We start from the raw sequence: 26,429 nt of genomic DNA, 5'->3' as shown, positions 1-26,429 counted from the left end.
GCCACACCTCTCTCACTATGCCACACTGCCCCACCACCAGCAGTGTAAGCATCCACTTTGGACGTACTCACCTTCCCACCCCAACCCTCAGCAAGGCCTGGAAGGCAAAGGAGGGCAAACTGCCAATTCTGTCCTTGCACTGTATGCAAACTCCTATCCCTGCCCCGTCAGGTAAAGAGCACTGGCCACCTGGAAAGACCTGGGAATCATAAAGTGAGGCTCTGCTCTACTCACTCACTCAACCTACCCACTATAGGCTTCTGCACTAAAGACACCCCCAAGAGGCATTGTAAGAGGAACATGGGTGGGGAAAATATCCTTGAGACAAAGAGATGCAGAAGTCATTCCATCTCCCCCAAACCCTGGAGGCCTCTGGCTCCAGCTAGAATCCTGCTGAGGGTCAGTGTTCCCAGCCTCTGTAAAGCAGCACAGGCAGTGGCCTGTAGAGAACCAGTGACTTCAAGGTGAATCTCCTGGGAGTTACGTGTACTCCAAGATGACATGTCCAACATACAGCAGTTACCCAGATCAGAGATTGAATGTGGTCCTCCCCAGTGCCCCTAAACCACACATCCTAAGTCTCCCATCACTGCTCCAGGAGAAAGGACTAGACAGAAACAAAGATTTTTCCTTTAAAACTCTTTCTTTGGGTCCAGGAGCCAGGAGCACCTCTAGGGACAACAGGCTCCATTTTCCTCAAACACACAAGACCTCTGCTCTCCAATGCATATTCCAGACAGATATTCTGCCCACAGTAAAGGCCTCCTATGGGGATGCCCACTTTAGCCTCAGACTAGGGCCTCTGTTTTGGAAAATTCCTCCCACTCTGGAAGAGGCCTCAGCCTCAGCTAGCCCTTGGGTTCCCCTCCACGACCCATACCGTCCCCTTCAGTTCTCTGCTGCAGTTTTGTTTCGAGTCAGGATGTTCTGTGGTGCATTGTACAGCAGCCGGTCCCCGAGCACACACTGCTGAGAAGAGCCGCCCCCACAACCCTTACTTTCACAGCATTTGCCTTGCCAATTATTAGTACAATGGGCCAATTCTCATCCTGTGTTGCTCTTGGGGAAAATACTCAGGCTAGGGAACTGGCCTAGATTGGAAATGGAACAACAGAAGTTGCCAATTAACATGAATCCTTTTGCATCCCCTAAAGAGGCTAGTCTCTAGGGAGAGTTTATAAAAGGCATGGTCCCAGGCTCTCTAGGAACTCCTTAGATGCCTCAAATCTCTTGGGATTGAGGCAGGTGTCAAAGGTCACTTCATCTAACTCTCTGTCCAGTGCTTGAATCCCTTACGCGACCTCATCAGTTTCTTTCTGAATACATCCACATTGGAGGTGCTCGCCACCATCCATGACAGAGTGTTGCACCTTTGGACAGCTCTGTTGAATCAAAAGGTCTTCCTTTAGTTGAATCAAATCCATCTTCCCATAGCTTCCAAACTTTGGTCCTGGCTAGTCAGTGCGCCTAGCTAACCACTGAGCCCATATTCCTAGGAAATAACCAACCCCTCAGGAAAATGGCTCATGGGCTAAACATCTAAGTTTTGGAAAAGCACAAGTGAAAGGCTACTATAGCAGAAAGGCTAGTCAGGTCACAGATTCAGCATGTGAAACAATCACAGGCAGCCCCTGAAAGTCCAGCTGTATAGACATCAGAAAATGTGTGCAATCCCTATGGAATGGAAAGAAGAGCTGGAGCTGGAGCTTTGTAAGAGTTCACAGTCTTAACAGGAAGATAAGAAGGAATGGAAGCAGTTGGAGAAAGCTGAAGCTTGGTCCGGATTTAGCAGGCCTTGCATGATGGGCCGCACTGGTCTCCATGGGAGAGGCTGGTCTTACGGCCAAAGGCCTTGCCTTCTCCTTGGAACTTTCTACTTCAAGTCTCTCCTGCTCATGCCTGGCTCAAACCTCTTCGTGAAGACTCAAGCCAGCCCCACATTTTTGGAAGGGATGTTGGCTCAGAAATAAGGAGGGAGTCTGGGACAGTCCCCCATTATGTGGGAAGAGCAAGAAAAAATGTGAAAAAGAAAACAATCTCCCTTCCATATGAGGGAGCCGGCAATTCACCACAACAGGTTAAGGGGGACAGATGAAGTGGGGGGGGCTTGTCACCATGACAACAAGCCCAACAATTCTGAAAGATGGATTTTTTTTGTTTTTCTTTTCACCTGTCATTCTTCTCAGTGCTGTCACTCTTTTCCCTCCCTCCTGGCAGAAGACAAGTTGTGACTTTTTCACTCCCACCAACAAGCTGCCTGGCTTTTGGGAGTACAGCTGCTATGGGATGGGAGGAGAATGGGGTCTTCCAGAAGGGTGCTCAGAAGATTTGGGTTCTGTCTTTCCCCTCTCCCTGGTCATAGCTGAGAAGCTTGTAGCTTGCCCAGAAAACATGAACACAAGTCCATGAGGACGTATGGACACTATAGGCCAGGGGAGGAATCAGAGCTCTCATCCTTAAATGGATTCTTAACCCTGCCCCTGGATAGCCCATCATATTCTGAGAGTGAGTCAAAGAGAGTTTGTAATGGCTACTGAACAGTAGACCATGGCCTTGGACCCCCTTTGAAAAAACTAAAGTTAGTGTTATCGAAAAGGAGATGGCATGCATAAGGGAAATCATAAAACCTTGCCTAAATGTAAACTCCTCAACTACATGAGCTAAAAAGAGAATAACACCAGCCTCTCATGCCATACCCTATCAAAGCATACCAGCTTTAGACAGCTGTGCTGCATTAAAGTTTGCTTTCTGATATTGGTAGTGATAGAGTCCAGGTGCCCCCTTGATTCCAGAGGTCTTCCCTCATCCCTGCTACTACAGAATTGTGTTGGCACTGTGTGTCCTACAAGACATGGCAGTCCCCATACCATCTGGCTGCCCTCTTTATTTGTTCGGGATATGTCCCCCAACATGCTTACACTGCCACCTCTGTAGGCCAGAGACCTTCAGAACTGAAAGATGCTCTCCACCTCCAGACATAGTGAGGTACTCCGTCACCGGCTGTTCCTCCTTCTACAGTTACATAGAATATGCCCCCTCTCCCCACTTTCATATGAAGATCTGACCCTGCTTCCTTCCCAGGTATGTCAGAAATAGAGATCTCACCATCTATGGCCGAGAAGGTAGATGCCCTCTTAGGGGTTTCTTGAAGATAGTAACAAACAGACCAAAAAAAAAAAGATGCCTACCACTCCCTCCACTTCCTTATCCTGGAAGGCAATCCTCAATCAAGGTGAACTTGAAAAGACCATGAGAAAGAAAACAGAAACAGTGCTGGTGACCAAGGAGGCAAGTTGCACCGCAGTTACTGAAAGGCTGATCAGCATGTGAAGGACTCATTTCTTTCCTCCCAGCTTTTTGTGTACCGCCTTCCCCCAGGCCTGCTCCCCACCGGCCCCCGCTGAGCATCACTGTCAACTGCTCTGTTTTGAGGTGTGAACTGATGATGCGTTAACATGCCTCCTCACCACACTCCTAGCCCTGTCCACCCAGAAGAGCCTGGGTGGGTGTTTTTTTTTTTTCCTTTGTTCCACACAGAAGAGTTTTATTGGAACTTCTACTAACCATAAATCCTCTAAGGACTCTGAAGAATTACTCTCCAGAAGCAGAATTACAGACCTCCTGAACAACAAACAGGGAGACATTCTGAGCGTTCTGAAAAATAATGCCAAGTGGGAATTTACTTGTTCCGCCAACTCTTGAACCAAACACCAAACTCATTTTTGCACATTTCCCTTATCAGGCCATTATACCAGAGCAGGAGAAATTCTACCCCTTGGAATAATCATTTCCATTGCTTCCCAAGCCAGAATATGCCTTGCCAAGTGTAACCCATATTCAAGAGCCATCTGCTTTAGCAATACAGGAAGCCACCAAAGGGGTGTGCTTTAGATAATCCTACAGCTCTGCGGGCCAAGGCTGCTTCTGGGGAGGGAAGGCATGCTGCTATTTGCCAGCTGCGGTCCCCAAGCTCAGCCCTGCTGAATCCTGTACAATGCACCAAGTAGAACTAGGGCAGAGCCCACTGACTTAGTCACTAACAAACCCCTTTCCACTTGTCCAGATTCTAATAGGCAGATGTCAAAGGAGTCCCTGGGGCAAGACAGTTCACCCTTTGTGTGACTAGCCTCCCTCCCCACCTGAGCCCATGCAGAGACCTAACAGCTAGATCCTATCCTGTGCCACCGACTAACCAACCACCGTGTGTATCTGTGCCAGTTGAGGCGTGTGTTCCATTGTAATTCAATGAGAAACTTGTACCTGAGCAAACAATATAAACAAAGATGTTAGCGCCACCATGACATCCAGGGATGAGTATTCTTCCAAGATTTAACGATATAAATTAAAGATGTTCACTTGCCTGTGTCAAGAATTTTATTGAGCAGTTTCCGCATTCTCTGAGCTGTTACTCCCACCGTGATCATCAGTTTCCTTTGGTTGTTCTTACCACTTGGCAACAGTCCCCAGTCCCCTCAGTCTCCCAGTTTTGAACCCAACTGGAGGTGACAGAATGCAGGGATAGTCTCAGCAGACTGATGGTCTTTCTGAGGCTCCACAAAGCGAGCTCTGTCCACCAGCTACTGGAGATGGGTACTTGTCCCCCGGCCTTAGGAATTAAGCACTCTGCTCTGTGATCCAGCTCATCCAGAACCAGTGCAAGATCTTTTACCAGAGGCAACAGAGATTTCTAAATTCAGCTACCTGCATCTGCCTACAGCGTCTTTTAGCAAGCACCTCCAACAGAAAAAGGACACCAATTAAGCATAATTATGAGGATTTAATAGAGCCATTTTTCTATCTCAGGGCCATTTTACTGTTCCAAGCCCCCCAGTTTCCTTTGTTCCGAGACGGGGGCTCAGATCAGTAAATTAAAGTATGCATTGATTGGTCTTTATTATGTGGGCAATGACTGCCTTATTAAATTGAAATTAAAGGCACATCTAGGGAAAAGTTCATTTTAAGTGCCAACTCAGAAAAAACACTCAGAGACAATCAACAGACAAAGCTGAAGCTGTGCACAACAGAAGGGTCAGGAAAAGGAACTGAGCAGAAAAGGAAGGTACACGTTTTCTGAAAGAATAGGGTAAGCTCAAGGATGCAGATTTTGATAGATGGTACCCTGAATTTCTTATGGTGTCTCTTGCCCCAGAACAGGCATTGAGGAGGGAGGGAAATGTAATTATAAATTAAACATAATCAGGGATGCTTTGGGATATTGTTACACACACATACACTTTTCCTAGGAATATCTAGCACTCTGTCAATGAATAAAAAGCCTCTCCGACTATTTTGAAGGTTAAAAAGGGTGATGGGGTTGAGTGTATGTGTGTAAAAATGCTGTTGCTTGGACGCTCTCTAGCCTTTTGGCTCACTTTGCTCTTTCCCCTCCCCCCTTCCCTCCTCCTCTTCCTAGGACAAGACAAGCGCCCTGAGCCTCAGCAATGTGGCAGGCGTGTTCTACATCCTGATCGGAGGACTTGGACTAGCCATGCTGGTTGCCTTAATCGAGTTCTGCTACAAATCCCGTAGTGAATCCAAGCGGATGAAGGTGGCATCGTCTCCCCAGGCCTTTTTCCTACCCCATTCTGTGATATCACTGGGTTTCCTGGGAGTCCCTATACTAGAAAGGGTGGGGAGTGACAGGAGGTTGAGGTCAGCTTGAGACAAGGGGCTAGAAAGCTGTGATGAGGAAGGTAACAAGAAAGGAGACAGCTATGAGAAAGGAAGGAAGATGGGATGTATCAGGGTAAACATAGGCCTGGGAAGCAACTGCACCAGCCAGAGATGGGGTTTAAGTGGACAGTCAACACAGTGTGAGGCAAGAGTGGTTGCTACAATAGTAGATTCTCCCTAAGGTTGCATTAACAGAAGTAGAGCTCCCAAAATAGGGAAAAGGATGTCTACCTTCTGCAAGATAGATAATCTTGCCATGTTTGGTGAGTTAGGTCTTTTCCTAGCCACTGTACTGTGATACAGATTTTGGCAAAGAAGATCCTGCATAGAGGATAAGCAGATTAGCTAGTTGACCCCAACCACATCAAATATAGCTGAAGGCAAATAACCAGAGAAGAGAAGAATTATGGAGGATATGAGAGCTGTCTAGAAAAATATGAAGACTTTTCAGGTGGAAAAAGACCAGTTCTGTGGGGTCCCAAAGTGTACAACAAGAACTAAAGACTTAAAGCTATGGAGAACAGATGTTAACATAGTGAAATCTACTTTTCTTTCAGAGCTACTACAAAATGGGATGGTCTATCACAATAAAAAGCAAGCATCCCATCACTGGAGGTACACAAGTAGAGGAAAAGTAACTCTTGGGGAGGATGTAGATTTCAGTACTCAAAGGGAGTTTGGAATAAATGACCTTCAAGACCCCTCACATTTCCTCACTTAGCTTCAGTAAGAAAATATTTATGCAAGTGTGAATTACATGAGCAATATCATGAGCAAGACATCATGACGAGACAGAGAGGACTGAGATGTGATCTGTGACCTTCAGCACCTTCAACAAAAAAATTGCACAGAAAAATTACTCAGTTTGAAGCAACTTATAGATAGGAAGGTCGATAGGAATACAGAGGATGAGGGAATTAGAGAAGGCTTCCAGGATGAGGCAAAAATTAAGAGGAAGGATGAGTGGGACTCAGATCAACAAAAGTGGAGAGAAATGCAGTCACTCTGGCAATGTACCCTAGGCTGTGATGTTGGCTTGACTAGACTAAGAAGATTCATTGGTAGGAATTGCTCTCCTAGAATGGGACCTAAGTCCATATAAGCTCAGTACACCCACTGTGCAGTCACAACCACAGCCTCCTACCTAGCCTCTTCCTGCCTTGGGCCAAAAGCCCTACACATATCTCCAGGGTCACTGTTGGAGAAGACATTGCTGGACATTTGCTTCCCCCATTTGGAAACTATGTATTCAGTTCTGTACACAGAGAGTGGGAGTTAGAAGAGGAGGGCCTTCTGTCCTGGCATTCAGACCTTCTATCCTGGCATTCAACATTTCCATATCATGGCTCCAGCCTACTTTCCCCTCCCAAGCAATCTGCTCTCCTACATACTACATACTCCAGCCACCCACCTCATGCTTTCCGCCCATGTGTCTTAATGCAGGCTAATCTCTGTCCCTGTCTTCTAACCATAGGGCCCATTTAAAAGGCAATGTAACTAAGATACAATAACAAGGAATAATTAAGGGATAGTAGTATGATGGTATTTAGCCAGGGAACCTAGGAACACCTCATTCTTATCCTTAACCAGCTCACCTACTACCAGGTCCTCAGAAAGGACAAAGCAGAGCAAAAGCATGGGCCCCAGATCGTAAACCCAGAGTAGACCTCCAAGAAGCTTAGCAAACACAACAAGGTCTCCTAGGACCTAAACAAAGATTTCTTTGTCTATTCCATCCAAAACTAGGTATATTCCCCTATCTTATTCTCCAAAGTGAGCAAAGGCCACTCTGGAGGCAAAGAGTGAAACAGAAAAAGAGCTAGGTGAACAACAACTTTTACAACCCTCCAAAGCCTTCCATGTGGACTGTGACCCAAACCAAGGGCCCAGGATTGGCCCAGTACACATCACAGGAGCTCCTTGTCACTGCTCGCCTAGAGCACAGTGCAGTGTGCTGGTCTGAAGCACAGGCCCTAGAGACTGAGTGTCTGAGCATAAACCCTGCCGGCTCCATTCGTTAACTGTGTTGTCTGGGACAAGTTCCAGTAGCTCTCTGAGCCTCATTTTCTGTAAAATGGGGCTAGTGGCATACATATCTCATAAAATTGTTGTGAGCTTTATGAGAAAAATGGATATAAAGGGATTAGCAAAATGCCTGGGTCATGATAAGCTCTCAATAAATAGCAATACTAACAACGATAACAAATTTATAATAATAATATTTCCTATTAGTGACCAGCTACAGTCCTTTTAAGACTTTCCTTTTGTTGCCCCTACTTACATGTCCTAGGTTTTTTGAGCTATATAGATTGTGAGTTCCTGAAATTAAGAAGCCGTGTCTAATTTCTCTTTGGACATCCCACACACATAGGGTAATTATTAGTAAAACTAATGTAGAATTGTACCCAGAAGAGAAAATCTCCTCAAGACTGAGGTGACTCATGGGGAAGGGCTGCTATTTGGGTAAGCAAATACAAGCATCAAGACCACCCAGCCTACAAGTACAGACATCATCCAAGCTGATTCTGGCCCCATCTGTGCTCATAAAATCTAAGGAGAGCAGGCATCTGCCAAGCAGGAAGTGCCTGGACTTCTGGCCCTTCCTTGTGGGATTACCATGTCCCACTAATCATGGTCAGTGTCGGGTAATGGTACCAGGGTGGCTAAAGACTAGGATCCTCTTAAGACTAGACAGATGAGTTTCACCACTGAAGTCACAACATTCAGGTTAAGACAAGAATACTTAGAGGGGGCCATTGAGTCAGGTCATAACTTCCTGGGGACATTTGTACCCTTCCCTTGACGAAGATGATGAACTTCTCAGAAGCCAATGTCCGGATCTCTTAGAATCATTCATCCAAGGTCTTCCACCACAATCTTTTATAATTAATTCCATTGGTTGGCACAACTTCTTCCCAATTCACTAAGGCTCCTAATAGAATTTTTAATCTTCCAACTGCAGAAAAGCTACTTCTACTATCTTTATTAATCAACCCGACCCTTCATTTTTGAAGCTCCATCAACTTCTCTCTTATCCAAAGGAGAAAAGTAGAATACCATCCACCTGCCTCTCAGACTTCACAGCTTTGCAGTTGTCTTTAGTATTCGGTAATTAGCCCTCCCCAGATGCAGTTAACTCTTTACAGACATATGGCCTGCACCTCACACAGAGGCCCATGTTGAGTGTCGTGGGCCTTAGATGAGAAAGTTTCTTCTTGTTCCTTTCCTCGATCACAGTGTTTGGCCAACTTTTAAGGCCTGAACCCCTAAACATAGTTCGGGGTCAATCCCCACTTTCTTAACAGTAGTCAGGGAGCGCTTCCCCACCATGCACAGAAGACAGAATAAGAAAAGGAAGGTGGTAATAAAGGGGAAGAAGGAAGGAAAGAAGACCTCTTTTTAGTAACTTCCATGTTCAGAGTACTTTATATACAGTTTTGTTAACCCTGTAACATGTTGTGCTTGCAGTTCTATGGATGAAGAAATAGGGGTTCAGAGAAACTAAGGAGCTTGTCCTAGCAAGGTCACACAAGCTAGGAGCTGGAGAAACAGGAATTAGACTTCCCGTGCAGGAACAGATCATTGTGAGCACCTACTCTGTGTCTCCTCCAGCAGCGGCCACAGTGCATAGCAAATAAGATGCAGCCAATCCTGAGGTTTTCCTGAGGTAGTTGTTGAGGCCATCCATGATAGGTAATCTTTTTCTTCTGTGTTGTTGAGTCCCTTTTCCTTTTGACATGTCACATGAGCAAGGCACACAGCAGGTGTCACAGGGACAGTGGGAAGGCACCCTGGAGGCATTCCTTCCACAAAGACATACTGAGCACCACTGTATGCTAGGCATTGCTCAGCACTGGGGACACAGTCAGGAACAAAACATACATAGCTTCTGTTCTCAGGAAGCTACCAGTGTGATGGGAAGGCAGGGAAAAAAGCAAATATTTACATGTTCAATGAGGATTTGAAGAAAAATGCTGGTGCTGTTAAGTCCTGATCAAGGAATGAGGGTTCGGGCAGGTTGCAGTGGTTCCACTGAGAAACTGATGTCTAGCACACTTGAAACAAGGGAGGAATTAACCAGGGAGAAAGAGTTGTCTACAAAGGATGCACATGTGTCAGAGACCAGAGGACTACAACTTCTGCCCAGAAAATGGGAAGAAGTCCAAGTCCAGGGTGACCAGTGCACAGGAAGACCGTGGGAAGAACGTGACAGATGGGGACTCAGAGAAGGACTTCAGACAACTATTCCATTGAGTAGAATCTGAATGGTCATACCGTAGCAGAAATACCTAACCTAAGACACACTCCAGATTGAAGTCCCAAATCCTCTGTGCCTCTCCTCTGCCTGGGGAAACAGACCAGAACTGAGTCCTTAGCTGGAAGTAAAGATAACCAGGGTCTTTATTATTGCCCACCTAGCTCCCTGTAGAAAATAATCCTGTGTATGACACGAGCCATGATGAAGCCACAGCAGCTGAGGCGTTGCATGTTTCCCTGGAATTATCGAGCAGCTGAGAGACTTGGTAACGCAAGGGCGCGTGCTCCACAGCAGGCGGTCACCCGGGCTCTCAGCGCACATGCCAGTAGGAGGACCTCACTGCGGTTTGAGCTCTTAGCAGGATGTTCTAGGATAGGCAGAGGCTGGGGAGACTTTTCTTGGAAAAGCAAGTGGCTGAGAAGTTGGGATATAATCACAGTTAGAGAGATGAGTCTCTGAAGAAGCGACTTGGGGGACTTTGAGGTTGGACTTTACACTCATGCTTTTCTCCCTGAGCATCAGCTTCAAAGACACCTGTAAGGATGAACTTTAAGAATGGCTGGTATGTCAAGGATGGACAAGGGAGAACTGCATTTGCCAGAGGCAAGGGGAAGAATGACATGAGCTTATGACAGCGCAGCTACAGGGGATACAGTTAGGAGGTCATCCACTTAGACATTAGGGGACAGATAACTCTAACCTTAAGTCAGTCAGCCATAAGTCCTCAGTTTCTCTGTAAAGTGAATGATATAAACTAGATCAGTGTATTTCAATCTTGCTTGCATATTAGAATCACCGGAAGAGTTTTCAGAAATCCAGATGTGCAGGCCACACACCACACTTAGGAAGTCAACATCTTGGAGGGTATGTCTCAGTGTTTGTCCCCCAAAACTCCCCAGATAACTCCGATGCGCAGTCGAATTTGGGAACTAATGATTGAGTCAGTTTTAGCATTGCTTTCCACTCCCAGGTTTTGACTCTATTCATCTCTTCTGAGATCCCATAAATGTATTAGAAAGGAAGCCAGCAAGCAGAGAGCACTCACTGTCGATGGGGCGATGGAGTCATTGACCACAGAGAAGCCCTCAGCTTCCTGGAAAACCACTTCTGAGTGGTGCAAATTTGGAGGGTTTTAGCTACATGCCTGGCCAAGTTATCTCAGACTTTGGTAGGCACCAATATTAACTATGCCACCAATCTTCTCCTTTAAGATGAATTCATCAAATACCACCAATTTCAATGAAATATTACGGAAATATATGAGACCTTTTGAAAAACAAAGCCCAAGATGATCTGTGTGAGCTTTAAACTTTATATTTTAATTAAAGGGATGGGGCAGAGAAAAATCATGGAAGATAAACATTCCAGGCTAATCCATAGAAGGTTCCATACTTCCTCCACTCACAAGGGAGAACCCGTAACCATTAATTCCTTGGGTTTTCTTTTCACATTTCCCCCATAAAGCATCACAGTAGTATTTATTTGGCCTTCACTTAGAAGAATGCAATCAAGGTCACACTTCCTCTTGATTGGAGGACAAAACAGAATGTAAATAAATCAAGTCTGGAGGTTTGAGGAGAAGGCAGAACCAGTATGGTTAGAGTATCCTTTGGGGCAAGTCTGTCTGAATCAGGAATTTTAAAAGGAACAAACACTTAAGAACATCATCAGAATTGTCAGTAATAAGAGGGGACTCTGAGCATAGCATAGTAGAAACAATAAAAATTAGGTCAAACTGCTGTTGATGTCTGCCCACGAGAGATTGACTTCTCTGATGGCTAGAATCATGGCAGTATGCAGAGGAGAAAGCTCATAAACTTTTTGAGAAGGGTCCTAGGTGGTTGGCTTTTTTTTAGACAAATTTAAAAGTATCTATTAAACATGTAACTATATACCGGATGCTGTGGGAGACTGCTATGGACTGGGAAGAAATGAACCTTGCCCTCCTCCAGACAGCCCTCTTAAAGACAAAACCTACATAGCAGAAGCAGAACCATTACAAAAGCATGTATAACGTAGGAGTACTAGGCTGGGAGGGAGAGGGGGGGCCAAATACTTGCTGGTACAGTCTAGGACGGCTTCAAGAAGGAGGTGAGAACAGAATGAGCCTTGAAGGATTGGTAGGATTGATCTCAGAAAACTCTCAACTCCTAGATAATTCTTCTTTATGTTGATTCCCAAGAAACCAACGCCCACCTCAAAAACTCTATGGTATCTCTTAGTGGGAGGTTAGAAATGACAGGAATAGAGATCGGATTTCATGTCATGAAGCTTCTTTCTTCAAAGGAACTCAGAACAGAACCCTTCCTCTTATAAGATATGGTTCTAATTCCAGGTTGTGGTCTTGAACATTCCACCTCACCCATCTGATCCCTGGGTGATCACTGGAGTCCTTTCGTATCTAGAATTCCAATATTCTGGATATCGCAAGCTTAGTAGTGCTGATTTGATGCGTCAGTTTGGAAGTCGGGTTATACGTGCTGGTGGGAAAGAGCTGACATGCAGACAATGATCTTTAGAATGTATTTTCATTTTCTTTAGCCCATGCTTCTTTCCATTACATTTTGACTATTATTCAAATAAGTCCTACATTCCCATAACACATGCTACTAGAAGTAAGATAGGATTTTCTCTGAAGTAAATCAGAGGTAGTTTTAAATCTTAACAATAACACACTCCTTTTTTAAAAAAAAATATTTCAAATAATTTTTCATGCAGTAGCACTGTTCTTGCTAATAAAAGTCTGCAGGTGAATAGATAATCATATTTTACAAACATGGAATTTTAAAAGTCTAGGGATATAAGGAGATAGGCACAAGGTCATACAACTAGTTGGTATCAGAACCAAAACTAAAATCCCAAGTTTCTCAAACCCCTTTGCACAACTTTTCCACTCAGTCATGTTGCTACATTTATTATCATTAATACTGCCATGGAAATATTCTATCTTTAGAAATCACAGAATATAAGAGCTAGAAAGGATCTTAGTGACCACCCAGTCCAACATACCTCATTGCACAGAGAGAACAAGAGGTCCAGAGAGGAGAACAGACTTGTTCAGAGCCACACAGTGTCTGTAGGAAGCCAAGGTTAGCATTCCAGATCAGGAAAAAAGGTGGATGGGGAGGAGTGGTGGGGTGAGATTTTCAGGCCAGCATTGACTCATTCTCCTTGCCAATCACTGCCAAGGACCTGGGGAAGAACCCCCGGTCCTCCTGAAAAGGGTTTCTGTTTGATCCCACAGCAATCCATCAATGAAGCCATACGGACATCGACGCTCCCACGTAACAGTGGGGCAGGAACCAGCGGTGGTGGTAGTGGAGAAAATGGCCGGGTAGTCAGCCATGACTTCCCCAAGTCCATGCAGTCAATTCCCTGCATGAGCCACAGTTCAGGGATGCCCTTGGGAGCCACGGGATTGTAACTGGAGCAGATGGAGACCCCTTGGGGAGCATGCTCAAGCTCCCCCAGTTCCATCCCAAACCCTTCAGTGCCAAAAACAATCAAACGAAACGCAACCGCCACCAACCACCATGACCACAAGGAAGATGATTCAACAGAATTTCCTGAAGAATTGAAAAATCATTTTGCCGTCCCTTTTCCTTTTTTGATGTTCTTTCACACTTTTCGTTTGCTAAGTGAGGATGATAAACAACACTGCACCGCAATAAGGGGAGAATAATCCTGTCTAATAGAGCCTGTGTCTCTGAAATGGAGTCACAGGAACATTCATGAGGAAACCGTACTCTTTTCTTTTATTCGGTTGTTAATATGTCTTAATGTGTGCGATATTTTTTTTCTTACTAATATCCATGGTTTGCAGGTTCTGTTAGGCCCCTTCCTTCTCCTGGCTTCTTACTCCAAATCCCTACCCATGTCCCTTCAGTTTTCAGATTGGAGATTAAATATTTGTTCCACCATACAAGCAAGCAAAAGGGAAAAAGCAACCTTCAAACTAATTCACCATTGGAGCTAAGTTACCCTCCATTCCTTGGCCTCAAGCGATGGATGAGGATGGATGCTGTTGGAGGAGTGGACTGCCTTCCCCAGCAAGGGCATTTCCTAGGCACTGATATAGCTGAGAACATGTGCAAAAAAGCAGTTCAGACCAAGGGTGGTGGAGAGGGCAAAGACAGGTGTGCAGTCAGAGAAGAATTCAACCAGTTATTGCTGGAGGCTCAGAGAAAGCTTCTTTTAACGTTTAACAGCCATCCCATAGGCCTTAGGTGGAATGGTATGTGTCTTCACAGAGTCAACCTCAGTGCTGAGAAGTATGTCTTTCTGCTATGCTCAAGCCCAAAGGCACTCTGGTGGCTGAATTGGCCTCCTGAACCAAGTACAGCCTTGGGAATAGCTGACAGCCAGGGAGATAGTGCCTATGATTTCACTTTTCAGTTGCTTGACATCTGAGCAGGAACCCCACTGTGGAGTAGACTCTCTTCAGAGCTTCTGATATGGGGGGAAACGCTATGCAAACTCAGTGCAAAAGAAAAGGATGGAAGAATTTTTGAAGAGGAAGTATCGTGGAAGCCCACAAGCAAGAGAACCTTCCATGGTGTGCCCTGTCCTAGGATTAAGAGACCAAATATGAAGCTTAAGGTTTTTGCTGACCTGGAGAACTTGGATTTTTATGTCCCTTTAAAAGTGTTGGTTTAGCATGTGGCCAGGTAACATTCTGTCACTTTAGAAAGTAAAATGCCCAAGGATGAATAACTTTAAGGAAGACAGGGAGATGAATTAAGTTGATAATGACATTGGGGGACTTTAAGATCACTGACCCCAACTTCTAACCTAAGAATGAGGTTAGAATGAGGATATATTATTCCAATGACCAGACTCAATATGCCCATGATCATGACTATAAAGTTGAACTAAAGCAAGATTGGAGAAGTGGGGTTCATGGAGAGAAGCCCAGGCTGACTGCAATTTTAGTTGGGAGCAGGGGTTCCTGGCACAAAGCTTTCCTGGAGATCCCAGCTCTCATTCTTGGTGCAATTGGCATCCAGCTGTCCAGCAGCCACTCTCCTAGGTGCATGATTCAGTGTGTGCCATGTGTCTTTAGCTTTTATTGATGACCATGTTCTGGCTTGTTTCCTTACCCCCTACTTCTATCCAGTCTTCTCTGCTAGGGGATATCATTAGCAACTGACAAACTAAAGGTTTGGGAGCCTACCAACAAGTCGGTGCAGCATGATTGGCTTCATCTGTGGATTCTCTCAGTGGACACCCACCATCTCTATGTCTCCCCCATTCTCCTATTATCAGCCGTAGCAAGGAACCATCCCCAGATCAAACTCTTCACTCTTTCAACTCAAGTGCTGTCCAGTCTCTCACGTGTCAATGTGGGCATGGTACGTGAACCAGGACCGTCAAGATGGATTTTTACTTTTCACTACTGCCAGCTGATGTCCTCCCCATCCCCTGCCCTCCCACCAGATTTTTTTCAACCCTTATCCTACCACTGCAGAATCTGCTATGACCCACCATTAGGGAGTACATTTCAGAGGAGCTGGAAATAACCCTATTACTACCAACATGCTTCAAAGACCTTTTGCCTTTGGTAAGATGCCTCTCCAGCCACTGAGCTCACTAGTAACATGATCTGAGAGGGAGAGACCATCTAAGCTAACAATGAGGGTCTATGTTGTGTGGGGGTCCAAGACTCCAGAGGAAGAAGCTTTTTATCAATGGAGGGGTGACGGGGAAAACAAAAGCAAGAAAAAAGTTAACTTGTATTATGTATTTTTACTACACTTTTCTTAAAAATAGAGCAATGGGAAAACTCTGAAAGAGATTGACATTTTTCTCAACAGGAATCCATACTTAACAGTTCTGGCTTTCATTAAATTTTGCTCTTTGGTACTTGGGCCTTTTATTTAACATCTATATTTGTTTTAATTCTCTTAGCAGATGTGTGAAAGGATTTTTGCTTGATCAAACACTAAATATTTTGGTTCCTGTTTTTCTTTCAAGTAGCCAGGGTTTTTTTTTTCTTTTGGTATTTGCATAAAATGAAAATATCACCGAGAATTAAATCACTGTGGATCCATTACCTACTTTTCATATTTGTCCATTCCATTTTTGTGCCATTTCTGAAGTCAGAGCTCTAGAGGTTATGTAATTTCCTTATTGCTGAACCTAAGACTAGTACATTTTTAATGGTAACCAACATTCCTGATTCACAAACAGCTCTCAAACAAGTCATTTCAGCTGAACTAGTTCACTCTGAGTTATTCATTCAAATAGGATAATTAAAAAAAAAAAAAGACCAAGTGATAATGGTTCCCAAGGGCCACAGTTCCAACGGCTCTGGGGGCAGGGTTTGACATACAATGGTCACAGTACTAGAGAACTGGATGGTTCATGGGGTAGGTCTTCCAGACACCCCCAAACTGTAGTCTAGGTATATTTGTGATGTGCACAGTTACAACCAAAACCAGTTTAGACCAAGCTTAAAAACAGACCACATTAACCTCTCATTCTTGCCTGAAAGTTTTTCTTTCACTCCAGCAAGATGGGCTTTCTATAAAGGATCTGACATTTGTTGACATTTAGATACTGATAAGTAAGAACAGCTTCAAATGTTTTCTTTCCCAAGGAATTTTGCATATTACCGGGGGTCTGAGGTCTAAAATAAATGAATGAAGTTCTAATTGTGGCATTGTAGGCAGTAACCACCATCTCTATGGTAAAGAGTTGATGGAAGGGGAAGAAGCTAATGGACCTGTGTGAAGGTCCAGCAATTGTTTGGACCCACTTGCAGTCACCTCCAGCACCTAGGTGCCTCTGAATGAAGAAACACTTTAAGAGCAGCTCACAGCTAGAGAAAACTCATCTCTGTCACCTTACTTTCATATAGTTAGAATAATGATCATAGTGGCTGTAAGAAAGAGCACAGGTTACCACATATTGAGCATTTACTATGTCAAGCACACTTCATACCTTCTATATCATGACCGTGGCCCTCTAAGGAAGGGCCTTATGGAAGAGGAAGTCAGACTTTGAAAGATGACATAACTTGCTCACACTCTTGGAAGTGACAGAGCCAGGATTTGAACTGGGTTTGCCTAATCTACTCTCACCCATCTCTCTGCTAATGAGATCATGACACATGATGGCCAGGAAAATAACAGGCAAGCAGTTCTCTGTTTTCCTGTAATGCCAAAGTAACTGGAAAAAAAAAAAGTTAAGGCTATACCTGCCACACCTTTGGGAAAGGTGCCTGTCACCAACCCAGACAGTACTGCACAAAGGGAGAAGAGGAGAAAGTTACTTTTAGCCCATTTAAAATAGATCCAAGTTAGGGAGCAGCAAGCCCATTGAAAAGAGGAGAAGCAGGTCTCCTGCAAAACAGTTGATTCAGCCTGGAGAAGAATCTTCAGGGTTGTTCTGGGGAAAGTAGAACTAACTTTCTGTGTGGCTAAGACCAGGATCCATTCTGGGAGATACAGGGCAATGGACTTAGGCTCAGCTACAGAAAGGAGTTCCTAATGGTCACAGTATCCCCAGAGTGTATCAGACTGCCCCTGGAGTTGGGACAAACCCTTGTCAAGGAGATGGCACAGGTGTGAAGTTGAACTTTACTTTACTTTATCTTGCATCTTTTATAGCCCTATTTGGGTTATCTGGTCTGTAATGCCCTAATACACACCAAGAGAGGGTCAGCAATGCCCTACAGAAATGAAGATGAAGATCTTTCACTGAAATGTCAAAACTCAACTTATCTTAATTAAGAGACAAAATGGCAAGTTCCTTCCTTACCAAATGCTAATGTTCTTTCAAGGAAATAATGTTGAGGCAGTACATTCCTACCCCACTCTACAGATAAAAAAAACTGGGGTTTTGAATAAGAAGCTACCTTCTTTCTTGTCAGATGAGTCCAATGGCATTTTCTCCCCTGGGACTATAGATATTTGGCTGCCATTGAGCAATCTGTGTTCTGGCCACTGACAAGCTTATTACAGTGCTTTGTAATTTTTCAAAAATGTTTTGTTTCTTGAAGTTTCCAGATCACATCATGAATAGAGAAGCAATCTGCTACAGTGGAAAGGCCTAGATTAGGATTCACAGTACCTGGCTTCCCTTCCTTCTTCCTTTACAACCTTGGACAAGAAAATTAACTCCTCTGAATCTCATTTTTCTTATCAAAGAAATGGGATATCTGGTGTCAAAATAAGCAGCAATACTACACCCTAACTGCACATTGGAATCGCCTAGTGAACTTTAAGCAAAATCACTTATTCCCAAGACTCATGTCCAAATACAGTTTGTCTGAACTGAGTCAGGCATAGTTGTCAGTGTATTGGTGTTGTCTGGTTTTGTTTTGAACTCCTAGGTGATTTTAATGTGCAGCCAGGATTGAGAACCACAACAATGTTGTCAGCCTGGGAATCAGAGAAAATGTTCATGAAAACTTCTTTGAAAATTATGAAGAACTGTATTAGGGTTCTTTGTCAATAGCCAGACTAACACCAGAACCCGGGTTACCTGGTGGAGTCAAGTCTCCATGATCCCCAAGAGAAAATGCCATCATATTCATCTAATAAAAGAGGAGGAAAAGACGCAGTCCCTAACTTGGGCTCTAAACACTCCTTTACCCCTTGGGCATGTCTGTCATAACATAACATTCTGCTGGGGGAAGAGAGACAGGAGATGTTAGAGATGAGATACAGTTATCAGATACCTCCTCAGGAAGGGGCGTGGCAGGGGGACAGCTTTGTCAAATGAGTCTACTTTTAACACAGCCAGTTATTTTCCAAACTGGAAAACTACTTGGCTGTTTTCATTACAAACACCAAATCCCACTACCTGCATTTTAACACATGCCACTGGAAAGCACTGCCTACCAGCCTTATCTTCCATGAGCACTCTGAATCCTACTGGGACAACTCTAACTTCTCCTCAATACTGTGCTTGTCAGTTTTATAGCGCAAGGGAGGAGAGAACCAGCATTTGCTTAGCACTATGCATACAGGTAAGATGCTAGGACAAACATCTCATTTAGTCCTCAAAATAATCCTGCGAGGTGGAGATTTGTTACCACCATTTTGCATAAGAGGAAATGGAAACTCAGAGAGGTTCAGAACCCAAGGTCATGCAGCCAGTCAATGACTTGATCTTGATTCCAAACCCACTTTGTCTTTCCAAAGTCACTACCTTTTCACTATACTTGACTGCCTCCTAAGATTTCACCACACTACCGAAAAGCACTAGACTAAGATTGAAAAAATATTAAGCCTTTTGCCTACATCACTGCCAATTTGTGGTGTGACCTTGGGCAACACATCTCCTACTCTGGGCCTCAGTGACCTCATTTGTGAAATGAGAGAAGGGGGAGTCACCTAATTGGTCTCTAAGTTTCCTCTTAGTTGTAGCCTTATATCAGTGATTCTCAACCAGAGGAGATTTTGTGCCTCCCGGGACATTTGGCAACGTCCAGACATATTTTTTGTTGCCACAACTGGGGGTAGAGGTGCTAGTGGCATTTAGTGAGTAAAAGCCCAGGGATGCTGCTAATTTCCTACAACACACAGGGCAGCCTCCCACAACAAGGAATTATCCCGCCCAGAATGTCAATAGTGCCGAGGTTGAAAAACCCTGTCTTACATAATTATAGCATTGAGATAGCATGTTGAGTATGGATGATGGCAGAACAAGGCTGAATAGTAAAAGGGCAAAGGATCCTAAATCAGGTGAACCATCAGGAACAATGAACAGTTACAGGAATTTAGTCAAGGAAGAAACTGAGTTTTGGGAAGTGAGCTGAGGTCAGAAGAATTTGGACCACAGCATAAATCTATGTAGCCCAGAGAAGCCAAGGCTGGAGGTTCAACCAGGCTGCCAGTACTAACAGCTGTGGCCCAGGAGGTGCCAGGGGCTCTGCCTGCAGAAGTGGCTTACTCTCTGCCCTGTCTCTTTGCAAGTGGCTCTGCAGCTAGAATCAGCTGAGAGGCTTTCAGGTGAACCCTACCCAACCCCCACTTATCCCACTAGATAAGCTTCATTTCTAATCTCAGAATATACACTCTTTCTTCTAACAGACATAGGTAATGAGTGCCCATGTCCACAGGTAGATGTCATGGGGAATAAGGAGACATATAATGATAGCCTTGTGTCTTGGAGTGTTGATAGGAAGAAAAAATAAAGTTCATAAACACCATTAAGTATAACACAAGGTCAAAGGTACATGGAAAAAGTCAAAGTGCCTGGGTCTAGTCTTCCACATGCCACTCACCACCTTGTGTCCAGCCTTTAAAAAGGAGACTTTGAACAGATGACATTAGCTTCCCCCTTCGATCACTGTTTTCCAGCCACCCAGCTTCTGTCCTGTTCCTCAAACATGCCATGCTTAGCTCCATCTCAAGGCTCCTGCACCTGCTGTTTGCTCAACTTGAAACCCTCCTCACTTAGATCCTTGCAATACTAGCTCCTCATCCATGTCTTAGCTAAAATGTCATCTCCCCCAGAACATCCTTCCCTCTCCGCCCTATGCAGACTAGCTCTGACATCACTCAGGCTCACGTTACTCATCACCACCTAATAATATCTTGTTTACTTCCTTATTATCTGCCTCTCCCCATCTAAAATACACACTCACAAGACCAGGGACCCTGTTGCCTCAGCACAATGCCTGGTACATAATAGAGCCTCAATCAATAATTGTTGAATGACTTGATGAATGAGAGAGGCAGAACTGAAATGCCCTTTAGTCCCCAAAGGAGGCAGAGATCTCTTTTATGTGGGAAAAGAAGGGAAGGAGGTGATTACATTCTTGTGTTGCCTTTGTAGGCACTACACAGTCAGAGACAGAAAAGAAGGCATTCAAAGGGTGGGGGACAGAGTGAGCCAGAGCATGAGGCAGGAAGAAGCGCAGGATCTGTTTGAGAAAAGTGCAAGTACCCAGTGTAATTGGCTCCACATGGCGAGACAAGCAATGACGGAGAAGGCTGGACTGGGCAGGGGGCACTTGTGTAATTCATCCTGAAAGAGGGAATTGAAGTTTTGGAGGCTGAGGAAGAAATCCATTCAGGTATCAGGTATGGAGTTTAGCGAGAAACATATTTGAGGCACCCACTACATGCCAGGCACTGTGCAATGTGCTTCACGCCACCCCCTTCATTTATTTGTCATGGCAGTAAGCCTGTGAGGCTGAATTACCATCCCAACGTTACTCCTGAGTAAATTGAGGCTCAAATGTAGAAGTGGAACCTTAGCCACCTCGAATTTGTGTAATTCCTACAACACAGGAATTCTCATAACAGATCATAGGAAGCCCTATGACTGCATGAGTTTCCCAAAAAAAGTCCCAGAAAGACATTAAAAACAGGGTGGATGGCACTTGCCTGACCATACAGGAGGTCACCAGGGAAGGAGCCAGCAACTTTCAGGGTACCAATGGGTGCCATACCATGATGCAAAGAATTCCGGGCCCAGCCTGTAGCCAATAAAAGGAACCAAGATGGGTCTATAAATCAAGTCATAAACACAAAATGAGGAAGGACAGGTGCTTTGCAACATATTCACCATCCCAGCTGTAATAAAACATTCTCCACAATCCTTAAGGATTGTAGGTCTTTGGTCCATGGAAGATGTTGATAATAGTATTTTATATGTATCACATGGCAGGGGATCCTTGGATGTAAGGATTCTAAATATGTGTGTGTCTACATTTGGACAATTGCCACAGGAAGGCCGCTACTACCAACAAAGAGAACAACACACATCAGTCCATAAATACCACCCTATAGGAACTATGTGGTACAATCATGAATGGCGACCAGCATTACCACTACCATCTCTGTGACATCTGCTCTGTGCTGGGCATTTGACATACACTTTCATGCTTATGTGTCTTTGGGAAGAGATAGTTGCATTTCCAATGGAAAATGTTTTACCTAAATGAAAGAGACTCAGAAAATTTCAAATGGTAGGGACCTTAGAAATCATCTAATCATTGTTTTATCCAAGTATATTCCATAAATAAGTGATATTGAGGCCCTAGAGAATTATTGACCTGCCCAGAGTGGTATAAGTTTTTGGTTAAAACGAGACTAGTTAGAAGCTAGTTCTCCTGGCTCAGAGTCTGGTCACATGTGGCAAAGTGCCTTTCTTATACTCACACAACCATAAAGCTCAATGTGTGGCTTTTCATGTGGCTCTATAGGCCTAGCAGATTATACCTGGATAACTGGACCATGATCTGGAGAGGCTCTCTTTGGATTGAGGCAGTTGAAAATTGTTACCAGGACTAGTCTCAAATCTAAAGTAGGCAAAGGGAATTCAGAACAGTGATAGAATTTTCCCCCAACCAAAACATTTCCTTGATGTTTATGCCCCCAATTTCTTATCCAGGGCAAAGCCTTCTATTCCACAGCTAGGGTTCTCTAAGAAATGCTCTTGATAGGCACGAACGCCTGGCAAAGTCACACTGGATTAAATGTTTGTTACCAGGTGCTTTCCTGATACTAGTTTTTGATAGAAATAGTAAAGAGGCACTTGGACAATAGGGCAGAGACACAAGGAGGTAAGCAAAGAATTCGGAATGCAAAATTAAAGGCTCCTAAAGGCAAATGCCACAATTTTACAATTAGAAAGCCCTTGCTTTAATGTGCCTACCTAAAAAAATAGTCACAAAGGGACAGGAGAAATTGTTTATTCAGCAGAGAAGCCTGCGGTTGGATATACATGGAGCTCGAAGTGAAAGATTAAGCAGTTATCTAAACAATTCCAGGAGGAAAACATGCTTTAAAAAAAAAAAAAAAAAACCTCATTACCTAGATCTTTTGGGGAAATAAAATTGTTCATTACCCTTTCCTTCATCTTGCCGTGAAATCATGATCAGAAAAAAGAATCATTTTGGTTTTTCATTCAATAGAAGTGTGCTGTGACCTAGAGGACCTGTCTTTAGACGTGAGCTCATTTAGGGAGAAAAAAACAAAAAGCAGCTGTTAATTTTACTTGATTGAGTAATCAGCTTAATGAACTGCTTAGAAACCATTTAGCAATGATATAAAAACTAACTTCTCAGCTATTGGAAAACCATTGGAAGGAAACCAGTGTAGTACTGGCAGTAGCCATCCGGGTTTTAACAGTTGGCATCCCTACTTTTGGGGAGCTGCTCCTACTGCCATGGAATCAAGGGGTGCTGGTTGTGCTGCCAACTTCAGTACCCTGCCCTTCCTCACACCCTTGGCCCAGAGAAGTATAGTCTCTTTCTGCCCTGGCCACAGTGATTGGGCTACACATGATCTTATGACCCAAATCAGGCTAATTAGAATACTTCCTTGGGATTTTTTTAAATCTGAAGTTCAAATGAGAAGGAGGCCTTTGCATTTTGAATCCACACTAAAATTATCCAAGGGCTATCTTTGGACTCATGTAGAGAAAGATTTTTTTGTAGTAGGGGAGAACAAAGCCAACTCACCCAGGCCAAGATGCACGATGGAGAAAAGAGCTCCGATGTCATTAAGTGCCTGGACCCAGTTCCGGAGGCCAGCCTGTACCCAGATTACCCAGGGGTGAGAACTGATCACTTGCCTCTTCTGCCTAAGATACTTTGAGTTAATTTCCATCTCTACCAACCAGTCCTGATTCATTAATCAGTGACCAGCTAGAAACTGGATAATAACTAAGAAAAAGTCAGTAATTGAGGTCTAATCAGTGGTTTCTATGGCTAGCAACTGGTTTCAAACTGGTTTGACTGAATTCAAATGTTCCCTGTCCAAACCCATCTGCAAATACTGCAATACCAATGTCACATCTTGACTTCTGTCAACTTCCGTTTTCCCTTCTGCTGTCAGGGCAAAGAATGTTTTCCTACTGACCTATCTTCTGAGGGATACTGAGACTGCTAACTCACACATACCTGAGAGTTCTCTGAAAAAGATTTGGTGTTAAAGAAGCAATAAGTAAGGTCTCAAAGGGGTTCCTTTCTGCACATAAAATTTTATTTTCTTCATCCTGTGAAAAGGAGTATATTATCAGAGGATCTCTCTCTCCCCCTCTCCACTCCCCTTCCCTCCCTCCTCCTTTCTCCTCCTTCACCTTTTTCCCTCCCTCCCTCTCTCCCTCCTCCACACACACACCCTGAACCATCACAGGGAGAAGGAGAGCTTTATTGTTCATGTTTATTTATTTTCAGCAGCAGAGACTGGACACCTCCAGTTAGCTATCAGCTTTGCATTAAATGCAGTGCCTTTGACCAAAATAAAAACACAAAATGCGTAAATCCCATGAGGACTTGAGGGAGGCAGCACAGATAAATGAGAATTCATAAAGAGAAAAACTGTGGAGGCAAACCATACCGACACACAGGCCAGCAAGGTCAAGCAGCAGTTTAGTACTTTCTGAAGCCCCTGAAAAATCTATTCCCAGCCCATTGGCTCACACACAAAATTCCACTCACTGTATTTGATGCTTTTGCTTAGAGTGATGATTGCTCCAAAATACTAATCCTTCACAAGGCCACAGATTTCTGTAGCCAAAAAGCTCTTTCATAACTACTGCCTGCCTTGATTCATTGCAGGGTCCTGAATGCGGGGTGGACAGAGCAGAGACCATTACTCCCATTTTATAAATAAAACTGAGGCTTAGGAAGATCAAGAGACTCACTGAAAGTCACATAAGCAAAAGGAGCTGAGCTGGGGCTGAAAGGTGAGCTTCTTGACTCATGATCTCTGCACTCCATCGAATGAGCACCCCAGACAGTTCTGGTCCCGTGATACCCCTTATGTGGAGGGAAAAAGTAAAAGCATGTACCAGTTAACTTGAGGATGTAATTGGCCAAGGGACGGCCCCACAAATAAAAGAGTAAAAAAGAAGGAAACTAATGGTGGTTTTGCAGGTAGAGCCATGCTAACCGGTGGTCTAACAGGACAGATGGTTTGTTGCCATCACTAGAAATTTAAGGAGATGCAGAAAATTCCGCTCACCAGAATGCCTCAAGCAAAGCCTTTTAGGTAATTGCAATGAAAGCTTTCCAAGGTGTTAACCAAGAGCTTTTTGCTTTCTTCTGTGGGACACGCACAGAGAGACAGTGCGGCCATTATCCTTAATAGCCTGTACTCTGTAGTCTACATAGTGATAAAAAAAATAAAGAATATCAGTCAGAAGGGTGTCAGATTATTCAACTTCTGAGGCATTAAGAGCCCCCAGTCAGGTACATATAACTTTCTATAAGCCAGTCCCTGTACCTGATGGCATTACCTATACTCCCTCTCTTTTAATGCCTACAAAAATGGTCTGAAAGGCAGGCATTATCTTTGTTTTCACCTGTGCCGCTCAGAGAGGTTAAACACTTGCCCTGTGTCACAGAACTGCCAATTGGTGGAGCCAGGCTACAGTTGAAAATTGTCTGTCTCCAAACTCCTGTGTATCTCAACCTGGCAGAAAGATAAACGCTCAATCTTCATTACGAACCCAGAATCGTGACCTTGTAAACTAGCTTCTGATCCGTCTATCAGAAATGTGGATTTACAATGAAAATCAGTTACTTATCCCCTCCTTTTTTTCCCATCTCACTAAAGAAAGGGTTGTTGCAGGGCCAGTTGGAAAGATGTTTTCCACACATATGGCCCCATTCTAGCTTCACAATAACCCTTAAGGGGCACAGGGCAGGCCCTCGTACCCCCATTTTACAGATGAGGGAACAGAGGCTCAGAAGGATTTACGGGTTGTCCAAGCCCAACCCAGAACTTTTAACCACAGCCCCAGAAATCCTACTCTGGTATCTCACTACACCTAGCATGTGTTCAGTACTCAATAAATTAATGAATTCATAATGGATGACTCAATTCAAGGACTGTATCTCAGAAGAATTGTGCTTTCATATTCTCTACATGCAGCTCTGCCTGTCTCCTTGGCACAGGAAAACCAAGATTCCTTAAATGGTCAAATCTGCAGAGGCTCTTCCTCCTGCGGACCCCCTGAGACAGTGTTAGTGGTGCCATCTTCTTTTCACTTGGCAGTCCCCGCCCTCACAGAATGCGATCAGCCCACCTGCAGGTGTGATTGCATTTGCTTTTTCTCCTCTGTCCCACCACTTGCTCGTTTCCTGCTGGATGGCATTCTGCCAGAGCCCACACCTCCCATTACCCCTGCCTCTGGCTTCAGCATAGCGAGCAACCCCTGCCCACCCCTCTCCCCGTACAGCACAGCAGGAGCAACGGTGGCAAGAAGCCCATGTGGAATTCCAGTCAGAAGACTGCAGACAGAGCAGACGCACTGCCCTAACCCCGCAGAAGTGACATTCCTGCCGTTCTAATCTTATTAAGAAGGTGTAGTCTTGTCTGTACCAGGGAGGGCAAGGTGAAGAGAGATCACAGATGTCCAAGACTCAGGATTATCATTTTCTACCTGATGAGTTAATCATGTGCAATTTCACAGAATCCTGGATTCTCACAACTAAGACAACGAGAGGGCTGGGTGGGACGGGCACTAACACATGCCTCTTGCGTGCATACTTCCGGGAACACGGAGACTCACCGCCTCCTCCAGGTAG

The 26,429-nt window shown here is 44.3% G+C and overlaps 1 protein-coding gene across 4 annotated transcripts in view; it reads left to right on the top strand.

The window, feature by feature from the left end:
- GRIA1 (glutamate ionotropic receptor AMPA type subunit 1) overlaps positions 1-13,492 on the top strand; it is a 294,487-nt gene extending 280,995 nt beyond the window's left edge. For all 4 annotated transcript variants that reach the window (XM_008692470.1, XM_040630384.1, XM_008692468.1 and 1 more), the window contains 2 exons: positions 5,414-5,548; positions 13,155-13,492. In XM_008692470.1, the coding sequence (XP_008690692.1) occupies positions 5,414-5,548; positions 13,155-13,355 (336 nt within the window). In that variant the 3' untranslated portion in view covers positions 13,356-13,492. The remainder of the gene's footprint in view (positions 1-5,413; positions 5,549-13,154) is intronic.
- Positions 13,493-26,429: the final 12,937 nt, after the last annotated feature.

This window comes from Ursus maritimus, unplaced genomic scaffold (genome assembly GCF_017311325.1).
Source record: "Ursus maritimus isolate PB19 unplaced genomic scaffold, ASM1731132v1 scaffold_15, whole genome shotgun sequence".
Lineage (NCBI taxonomy): Eukaryota > Metazoa > Chordata > Mammalia > Carnivora > Ursidae > Ursus > Ursus maritimus.
The sequence above is the reverse complement of the archived record's forward strand: the minus strand, read 5'-3'. Positions and strand labels throughout refer to the sequence as shown.